At 30.8% G+C, this 10,852-nt stretch overlaps 1 protein-coding gene across 4 annotated transcripts; it reads right to left on the reverse strand.

Annotated features, from left to right (window-relative positions):
• Positions 1-97: 97 nt before the first annotated feature.
• LOC118444893 (uncharacterized) lies at positions 98-7,064 on the reverse strand. 4 transcript variants are annotated; one of them, XM_085663484.1, is made up of 8 exons: positions 6,966-6,982; positions 6,350-6,497; positions 4,377-4,587; positions 3,758-3,997; positions 2,817-2,903; positions 2,264-2,395; positions 1,529-1,680; positions 98-1,445 (listed from the first exon to the last, which is right to left on the reverse strand). In XM_085663484.1, exons 3-8 carry the CDS (start codon positions 4,584-4,586, stop codon positions 1,319-1,321), a joined length of 948 nt encoding a protein of 315 aa, XP_085519610.1. In that variant the 5' UTR covers position 4,587; positions 6,350-6,497; positions 6,966-6,982; the 3' UTR covers positions 98-1,318. The 4 variants fall into 4 exon arrangements, with proteins under 4 accessions (XP_085519610.1, XP_035729533.1, XP_035729534.1 ...); XM_035873640.2 differs by lacking the exon at positions 6,350-6,497 and having other exon boundaries at positions 101-1,445; positions 6,966-7,064; XM_035873641.2 differs by lacking the exons at positions 2,817-2,903; positions 6,350-6,497 and having other exon boundaries at positions 103-1,445; positions 3,746-3,997; positions 6,966-7,064.
• Between the last annotated feature and the right edge of the window lie 3,788 nt (positions 7,065-10,852).

A 10,852-nucleotide genomic window follows, 5' to 3' on the forward strand; every position in this document is an offset into this window, starting at 1 on the left:
AAGGCCATTTATTTAATGTATTCATTATATGTATATAATTATGTTTCACATATACACATCTTAAGCTTAAGGGAGCTAGATGAATTGGATATTACTAAAAGAAACTTCATATTTATATATATATATATATATATATATATATATATATATATATATATTAAAATGTCTATATACAATAATTTGTTTTGATCGGTTGTTAGACAAGGATCGTAATTAATGTTTTCCGCCTCTAGTTTTGTATATCTATCGCATAATAATGAAAATGAAATTCTCTTTTTTATTTACCTCAAAAATATGAGATATCTAACAATCGAACTTATTCGCGATAATTTCGATAGTCATCCCAACGATAAAAATATTTAGCTTTATTTTCATTGAAGTCAATCAATATGATAAATTTTAATGAATTTATTAGAAAAATAAAAAACAATGGATGTCATTGAAAGATTTTGAAAAATGATATTTTTTATTTGATCGTTGTCTTCTAATTATTCTCACAGTTTTGGCATTAACTTTTAAAAACGAAAAATACACGGGAAGACAATAATTACGAAAGAAATAATCTTTTCAATAGATAATCCACGATGATGCTTCAATTTCGATGAAAAAACAAACCAACAACACAAATGTATTATCGCGATTAATACAAACAAACGCTTTCGTTAAAACGTATTCGGAGCATATGAATCAACTTGAAACAATCGTTCTATCCTAAGTTTAAATAAATATAAATAAGTATAATTATAATAATGATCGTTGGCTCGAGCAAACACAAACATTCGTGTTCGGTCGAGCCCCGAGTCTTATTCAGTCTACTTCTAGAAAAAGCTAAGACGCTCGACGATTTTTGTTCTGAAAGCTCTTGTAAAACGTCGACGATATCAACGAGAGACTCACGAAAGAGAAAATCGTCGTTTCACGTTTCGAGAGATTTCATCTTTCGCGATGATTCGAGTCTTCGTTTCTGTGCGTACAATTTTAACGACAATGAAAATTTTCGCGAGAGCCGTGTCGAAGTGAATTCCAAGTTTGATTTTTCACTAATTAATTACATAATTAAGTAAACAAACGTAAGTTTTAGATAGGAAAATTTGTTTTCCTCTTTCTTTTTTTTTTTTTTGTTGAAGCATTTTCTTCGACCTTACCTAAGGAATTTTTTTTTTTTTTTTTAATGATAATCGCTAAATAAATCTATTTCTCGATTTAGGTCGATCAGTTTCATGCGTTTCTTCGACTTAATTTCGCGAATTTTTAACCCAGAAAAATTTCAAACGATCCCCGCGAACGTTTAAATTGCGTTTAATGCGAAATTTCCCACTCATGCGACGTTACAATCCATGAAAAGGGTCCTGCAGTCTTCTCCCATACGACCACGTCGTCCTGCGTCATAAAGTGCTTCGAATCCTACACCACTCTGCCTTTGCAACATGTAACTTGTTGCATATCTAATAAAAAGAAAAATAAAATTACATTTTAATATCATTAAAAGTCCATTGGAAAGAATATAGATTTAAATGAAAGTACGTACGATCCTAGCTGACAGAAAATCGTCGATGTGCCTTGAGCATCGGCGGCACATTCAGCACTGGCTTCGCAAAGGGCTCTTTCGGCACAACCTTGTTGACCTTCGTCTTCTGCTCTACCGATATTGCTGAAAGCTTTTACTGATCTTACGTACCCCTGATAAAGAATCATTTGTTAATTTAAAAATTGATACAAGAAACAAAAACATGATAAATAAAATAAAGAAGATTATTACTTTGAAATATTTTTCTTTATACATAATTATCGTATAATTACTATCATATAATTATTCGTATTCGTTAATAGATTTTTATTCTTTAAATAATTATTCGTGTTTTTCAATTGATTTTTTAAAATTATTTATACAAGTATTACATCTGTAAATGGGCAAGACTCTATGCAATATCAATAATTATACTTGAAAATATCATTTATCGTGGGAGAAAAATGTTTTAAATACTAACAAGAAAAAATTGCTTATTGTAACGATTAAAAAAGTAAGCATAATTATTGACGGAGCATAAAGTATTGCCTTAATACAGGAGCGATAATTATTTTTATAAATAATTAAAAAGTAAATACTATAATTTTTTAATAATCTCTATCAATTTAAAAAATATTTGATTATTAGACTTTTCATGAATACAAGTCCCTACACTTGTTAAAGTTTAAGAAATAAAAATACAATCGAAGTAATATATTAAAAATAATAGAAAATCGAACGTCAAATAGGATTTACCTTTAGCATACTAATAGATGCCATGGCGGCTTCGGAAACGCTGTCATGTCTACCAAGAGAACGAGCGGATAAAGAACGATGCGAGAAGGATGTCTTTAATGCGTCCAACAGGTTGATGACGATGCTGATAAACTGTACGATAAGAAAGTAGAGAATTATAGCATACTTTCTTACTTATAGTATTATTCTTGCTCGCTGTTGCACGAAATAAAAAGAAGAAAAGTAAACAAAGAGAGAGAAAGAATAGAAGCATGCGAGTCTAGAAAGTAGAAATAGTCATACTTGATTTTTGTTTCGTCACAAATTAAGTGGTCCCCTCTTTGTAGATCTTATTATTTTATAATATTATTATTTTCTGTCGATCAAGGATGCTATCTATAGATTTTTATTTCTTGAACGTGAAACGAAAATCAAGTTGATAAGAATGAAAAAAAAAAGAAAAATTAGTAAAATTGATATAATAAACAAAGCTAATATCGTTAATAATTATTTCACATAAAATGTCCTGAACTTGTTATGCTCGAAAATGAATTTTCTTCGTAATCGTACTAACCTCTGAAGCATTTTTAGCCATGACAGCAACCTGATTCGGGTCTCTGCCCTGTCCTAGAAACGCGCCCAACACCGCAGTCAAAATTTCCTAAACAACCGACACCAGCCATGTGCGCTAAGTCGAAATTTTGAAGTTTATTTACAGGAAGAATATGCCAATCGCGTCTATTTCAAATCGCGTTAAACATTGTCATTCGAGCTATATTATTAAACATCCTTCGTTTATTCGTTTTTATATTAAAAAACAAATAAATCTTTTCAACTTTCTCCATAACAATGTACGAGTAAAATAGAAAAATAATGTCAACCTTTCGCAACAATAGAAACCTCTTTGAAATTCTAATTAAATCGTTTAGAGAACGTGAAGATCGTTAACGAAACTCCTTCAGCCATACGAAAAATAAAAAAGAGAGAAGGAGACAATGATAAAAATGATTTAGTCATGCATTTTTCTACCTTTACAATGGGACTCATTAATGTGAGCAGCCAATACTCAATCCCTCTTCAGAGCAATCTGGGAAGAGGCAATCGTCTTCTTATTATCAAGAAAGTTAAAATTAAATATTTAAGAGAATTGTTTGGCTTGCTATGATATTTTCAACTATATAAACGAGCACGACATAAATACGACATAATGCGTAGCGTAATAAGCAAATATAGCTTTTTGCATGTTTCCTAATTATGTGCATGAGAGAAACATATTGATGATCTATTGTGTAAGTGCTCTGTGTATAAGGCTACTACTGGCTTTGCAATTATCGATGATATAGCTTATCTCGTGAAATTGTACAAGGATAGGTAAGTATTACTATTATAAACAAGCTTTTTTTTTTATATACAAATTGATGAATTTCTATCTTCCGACGATTTCTTTCTATACTTAGTGTACACATCGAAAATCATTGAGATGATCTGGACGACGTTAATGACCTTATCGAATACCTGCATGGGACTGCTTTGATTATCGACTTTGTCGATACCGTCAACGGATTGTTGAGGACCACCTAAAAGTGCCGTGAGTACTCGGAGACCAACGGAGAGAAGATTCGCCCATGGACTAGCTGGAACACCTTCGTCTATGTCATTTTTGCTTGGTCCAGTGATGCCTCCCGTTTGACCCAGAAGCATTTGCATGAACATTCCTAGCATGTTAGACCACGAGAAACCACTGCTGCTTCCTTCCTAAAGAACATAAGATAAGAATTTGATGGAATCAATAGTAATTCAATTAACCCATTTGTACCAATATGTCTTTATCATTAAAATATTTTTGTTTAAATAAAATTTAATTTTCGCAATGAGAAAAGCGAAGCGATTACAGAAAATTCAGTTATTATTGGGATCTCAAAAAACTTATATATTAATAAAATATTCAAAAAATTCAGCGAACTATGATATGTTAGATAAAAAAAAAAAAGAAATATAATATATTTAATTATGTTATTCTAAAATACATTTCAATGAAAATGTTCGGGAAAATCGAATGCGTATATGCATATTGTTATTAAAGATGCAAATGGCAACGCTAACAAAAAAATTTTCGAATTATTTTTCAACTAACTTGAATTTGATTAGTACTGATATCCTCGAGATCGTCGATCGCAACTTTCTTCATAGCATTCGGTTTCTCAGCGAACTTTCTCTCATCCCTAACTTGTTGCTGATATTGCTGAGGATATTGTTGAGTGTACTGGGGATGCTGTGGCAATGCTGTAGCTTGTCCAATGACAAGTGCCACCAAGCATAATGCAATGCGCTGATTGAAAGTCATCCTGAAATCGATATTGATAACAATTAATTAACGTCGATTAATTAATTATCGAAGTTAATCATTATCGCAGCTTTTCCATTATCCTAATACAAACGTATGCCATTTAGTAAGACCGTAAACCGTAATATGAATCCTATTATGTAACATTTCACGTAAATATTTGACACTTCTTGAAATTGAATAATTTTTTCATTACACAAGTCAAAGTACTTTGAATTTTTTATTTTTGTATTTGTATAAAGTATATGAAGTATTAACAAAAAACTGTTCACTCTAATAATTTGTTCAATTTTCAATAACTTTATATCATATTTGGTTTAGACAAAGTTATTCAATGTTACAAAATATCCAAATATTCGATTGATTTATTATAGATGTATAATTGACTGAAATGTCGATAGACGATGAAATAACGTTTCTTTATAAAATATTAATTAATACAACGATGATATTAATTTAAGATAATATATATATATATATATATATATATATATATATATATATATATACAACATGCAGAAAGAATGATGTAATAAAAATTAAATATGAAAAATCGATCAATAGTCTCGGAAAGAGCCCTTGAGAAAATAATCTCTTGTACTTTCTCTGTCATTAATTTAATTTCTCAGGTAAGTTTCCTTTCTGTGTATCAATTCTCACGCTTTCCGATTTACTCGTTGTTAAATCGAGGAGAATGATGCCACTCTCGACTCACTAGTAATTGCGACTCATTGTCATTGCCAAGGACGAAGTCGAATAGGAACGAAAGGAAGAAACCATTTCGACTTTAGTTCGACTTCTTCGTAAATCGAATGAGGTGTAGAATGAATGTTATATGGAACAAGTGGAAGAAAACAGCTTTGGACTTTCGTGAGTATGCGGGAACGGTAGTAGATGCTTGGAAAGTGTGTCATGGCGGTTAAGGTCGGCTCGATAAGCGAGCAACATGATTGCTCGTTAGCCCACTTCTCGATCGATGCTGGTTTGTTGAACTCAGTGCGTACCGTTAGCTCGAAAAGGCGGCCATGACCTACTCTCCTCTTCCTCGTTGTCGACTTGGAAAAATGACGAAGAAGACGTTGAAGAAGAGAGGATAAAAAGAAAGGGAAGAGAAACGGAAGAAGCAAGTGGTCCGTTTCAATAATTTTTCGAAAAATATTCATGACTTAAATCGAAAGTGAAATTTCGAGTCAAAATTATATATATATGTATTTTGTAAATTATTATAAACATTGAATGGATAATAATGAATTGTAATGATTATTAGAGAGGCTTTGTTTAAATGTCGTTTATTTGTAAAAGTAAATAATCGATTGTTATCATCCAAATGTGTTAAATATTCTCTATCTATTAATAATATCTGCCATAATGATTCGCTTTGTCGAATGAATTCGATTTTGTGTGCCATTTGCCAAGATTTATATTTACTAATTGTTATATTGAATTGTCATCAAAATATAGATATAGTCTATTCATTGGATTATATGAATTATATCGATTATATGGACTTATGAACAAGAGAAAGATTAATAAATGTAATTGAAAATAAACTTCAATGAAAATAAATTGTTATTGAATTATAGATTCAATATTGTTAAAACAACAAACAAACATAATTATTTTAAATATCCATACTATTGTAAATGATGGCAAATTTGATTGAAATATTTCAGTTTTTCGTCGATTTGCAAAAAAAGAAAAAAGAAAGAAAACGAGTCTCTTGTCGCAAAGTTGTCATTCGTCTTTTGGAAAACGGTACTTACTCGTCCTGTTGGAAAAATCGCAAACACGTTTCTAACTGTACATTAACTCTTGAATAGGTATTTTCTATCTGTTCTCGTCTTTTTAATCGTGTCAAACTCCTCGTCGAATCGTACGATCATTCGTGACGCAAGTCTGTACGATAATTTTCTATATATAGAAATAATTTTTCAATTAAACGAAAAAGTAGATTAAATTTTAATATTATATATATTTATTTTCATACCAACGGATTTTAAATTATTACATGAACGAGTAATTATTATTTAAATGAAAAACATCGTCGAAGGAAGAAACGAAAAGTAAATAAAATTTTAATATTATATTTTTTTTGTTTTGTTTATCGCAATAATCACTCATTATATTTATTTCATTAATTTATGATTTGTGAAAGAAATCGGTCATTAAATATTATTAAAGTATCGATAATATTAATTAGATTCAGAAAATTAAATTCGCACATTAAAATCGTCAAATAATTTGATGTAATTGATCTCAGAAAACTCTAAAAGGAGATCAAATGAAAAGCTTTAAATGTGTTTTGATAAATTGCGAATATTGTTTCTACACCGGAAGGAGTTCGACGAAGGAACAGGAGAAGCGATTTTTTCTACTCACTTCGATATTTCCAGGTAGCCTTTCCTTGACACTGACTTTCAGTTCTGAAGATGAAATTCCTTGCGGGGTCTTCTATATAGCTTGCGGACGCACGTGGGGGAAAACCGTTTGGCCAATGATCACTCGGCTTTGGTTCTATTTTCAATGGAACTGGCCTATCCCCGATATGCATCCTAAGCTCCACTTAAAATGTATTTTTCAAATGATCTTCTGATGACATCTCCTCTTCAACACTGTTTTGCTTTCTATTTTCTTTGTTTATATGAACACATTTTGATTTTCTAATTTTTTTTTTATTTTATCCAATCCTTATTTTTCATACTTTTATTTACTTCTTGAGTTTCGTAAATAATCAATGACTGATAGATAATAAAATATACAGTTGGATAAATAATAACTGATGTATGTGTGTGTATATGTGTATGGAGATATTCAATGTAGTATACAAATTCCAAGATATATTAGAATGTAATGTGAACCGCTTGAAATATTTTTCTAATTCTTATTTGAAGATTTAATTGATAAAGAAAATTGGGATATACAAAGAAAGAATATCACATAACTGGTTGTGCGTTCCGCAATTTAGTTAAAGATTTTTATCATTGTTATTTCCGCCGATTGCACGAAACTGGATAAATATATATGTGCATGTGTGAGCTCATTTTAGAACGTAACAAGTTGTAAACGTGTTTCCAATATGAAATAGTTATACTTTTCAACTTGAAAGTATGACGCGAGGAAATCATGTGAAATCTATTTTGACGGAAATATATTGATTTTTCCAAAATACTCGATTAAATTAACGTAATTAGGGAATTTTTAAAGACAATAGAGTTTTGATAAACAATTGGACATTCAATTTATTTAAATATACATTTTATGTGTTGCATGTCAAATAAATAGTACGGACGTAATACTGATAAAAAAAAAAATATTATTAACTTCTAATGTCGATAAGAGACTATATTTCACCCTTTTACTATTTATAAGCATACTACACTATACTTAGTCGCTCTGATCCCGTTTGATGAGTTACAAAGATGTCCTATGTAAATGTTATACTCGATAGAAGTTGTAGCGACGTGTAATTTTTGCATAATCATCTCATTTGAATACTAAACGTTACGGCAAATGTCAAGAATTATAAACAACTTTAAGTGCATAATATTTTATCGTATGTATAGGTACAACACTTCATAATTATTTTTTATAATTATTTTATTTGAGTTTATAATAATTATTTTATAGGTCAAATTTGTTGTGACATCCGCATCCTTAATAAATTAGAAAAGAAACCGTGGTCGACTTTGAAAATGCGAGTAAGTTAATGATTCAGAATCTGACCTGGACACGGATATTACCATCATGGAATGCGATTTTATATTTAGCAGACAATGAAAACAAAATCACAAGTAGCTTAGAGATGACATTGCGGTATATTTATTAAACGATCTGATTTAAGGCTCGGGGCAGCAAGATTTCAATTTCGATAAATTCTAAGAAAGTATTGGTATCATTATATTTAAAATGTGAGATTATTTTTTTTTTTTTTTACAATTTCGAAATTCTTATTCTTTTTGATTTATACGTTATAAATATATATAAATCAATTTTTTGTGGAGCATCTAGAAAGTCGTTTAAATGAATTGACGACGCTCACGAGGATACCTTTTACGTACTTTACAAAGATATATACCATCGTACTTTCTCAAATCGATCTTTCACGTCATCTCTTACAATCGGTCCACATATATTCTTTTTTTTTTTTTTTTTTTTTTTTCTTTATTAAAGAATGCAATATAATATATCGATTAATTAGAAAATTAATCGAAGATTTAAGATGCGATAATTCCTCGAGAAATGATGATAGATTTGTTTTCTTATAATCAGCTGATACTTTCACAATCTAAAATGTGTTCGTTTAAACTTCGTTCTAAGAATCCTATATTTATAAAAATATGAAAGAGCTGTTCTAATTTGACTCAGGAAATTTAATCTTTATCATGGATATTTTGAAGCAATAAAAACTACATACTTTATCCATCATCTTCTCGGAAATGATTCTCCCTTGCATTCCAGCTTGCTCGATAACACTTGAGCTTGGAAATACCTTCAATCGAACCGCTGTACGACCTGTTACTCGACACACTTCTCTTCTTTCTCTCTCTCTTTCTCTCTCTCTCTCTCTCTCTCTCTCTTTCTTTCTCTTTCTCTCTTTCTTTTTTTATTTCTTTCTTTCTCCATGATCGAGAACTTCGAACTTGTTTCTTACAAAAGTCTTTGCTTTCTTATAAAAATTCGAAACATCTGTTGTTGCTATAAAGCAACGTTACGACCTTTTTTTTCTTTCTCTTGAATATTTCTCTAAACAACCAGTTATCCGTTAGTCCAATGATTTAACTCGTTTGCATGTCATTGATCCCGATCTAGTTCAATTTGTTTGGTCTTATTTTTTCATCTTATTATTATTTTTTTTCTGGTATTTTTTTTTTCAACTCTTCTCCCTTTTTCTCATTTTTTCTTTCTCTTTATTTCTCCTTTCGATTACTTCGAGCTAATAGAAATGTGCTCTTATGAAGAACGTAATTCATCATAACTGTTTCAATAGCGGGATGCTGCGTTGGTACTTCTTATTAGGAGAATCTCGCTAATCGCTCCTCTTTGCAAGGAAAAGCAAGCAGCGTCAGCGGCAATGGCAGTGGCAGCAGGAGCCAGGAGCACGTGCAATGGCCGAGCAAGCCACTTCGGGAAGTTCGGTGAACGTATCGCGTGTTACAGTTCGATTGAAACTTAACGGGACCTAACATCGCGACCTTGGAGGATGCGAGGGAAACCAGTCTTGGACACGATGTGCAACCGATCGAAACAAGAGCGTTCATTCGATCGAGCAACAACAAAAACAAATGGAATAAATTTCTTGTTTACATCAAAAAGAAATTATTTTTTCCTATCCATTGTATTCCATTGTTTTTTTCCTTTGTTGAAATTTATTCGAACAGTGAATGATATGATCGTACAGTACTTTCTAAGAAAAAAGAGATCAAATATCACGATTGATCTTTTGTAATTAGTAATGAACTTTATAATCTTCTTCACTTCTTACATTTCATAAAATCGATCAATTTTTTTTAAGAAAAAAGGAATCACCGTTTAACATTTTTCAACGGTTCAAATTTCTAATGTTTTTCTTTTACAGATATCAGAAAGGAATCTCAAAAAAGTTCGAAGCATTTCTTTAACAAATTTTAATTTATTTTTTTCTTGAAAGAGTCTCATTCAACTGATTATTACCTCGTAATGGCAAGTCGTAACTGATTATTACGACTTGCCATATTCAAGGATAAGATAATAATAAAATAAGAGTGTACTTACTTTTTATATGTAGGTACATACATACAAGTAGAATTCGCACACCTCAAAGAAAGGAGCTTTAGATGTGAATACCTATTATAGTTCCAAGTGGCATACTTATGCTGTAACACGATGCTTCATTAATTCCTAATGTCAATCTTCAAGTGGAACGCTCTGCTTCGTTCGGTCGATCGATGAAGCGTTATCCAATTGAGAACAAAAGTCACTAAAGCGTTTTATGTGTCTTTATGATTCTAGCAGGTGTGTTCTTATTTGAATTAATATAATGATTACTCGTTAATTAGTCCTTTGAAAATTCTTTTACTGTAAACTTGAATGTAATGAAAAAGCTTTACTCTTTTTCTATGCATAGCAAAATGTTCTCTATTTTTAAACCTAAGGAGCCAACACTGTGTCTGTAATGTGTCACTCTGTTTTCTTCGATATTTCTTTTTTATATTCTTAATTCGATTATACTTACCCTAAACTTCATTTTTCTTATCTTTTTTGCTTTGCTATTTATTGGGTCAACATTT

The sequence above is a fragment of the Vespa mandarinia genome, chromosome 1 (assembly GCF_050613455.1).
Source record: "Vespa mandarinia isolate Hongniang chromosome 1, ASM5061345v1, whole genome shotgun sequence".
Taxonomy (NCBI): Eukaryota; Metazoa; Arthropoda; class Insecta; order Hymenoptera; family Vespidae; genus Vespa; species Vespa mandarinia.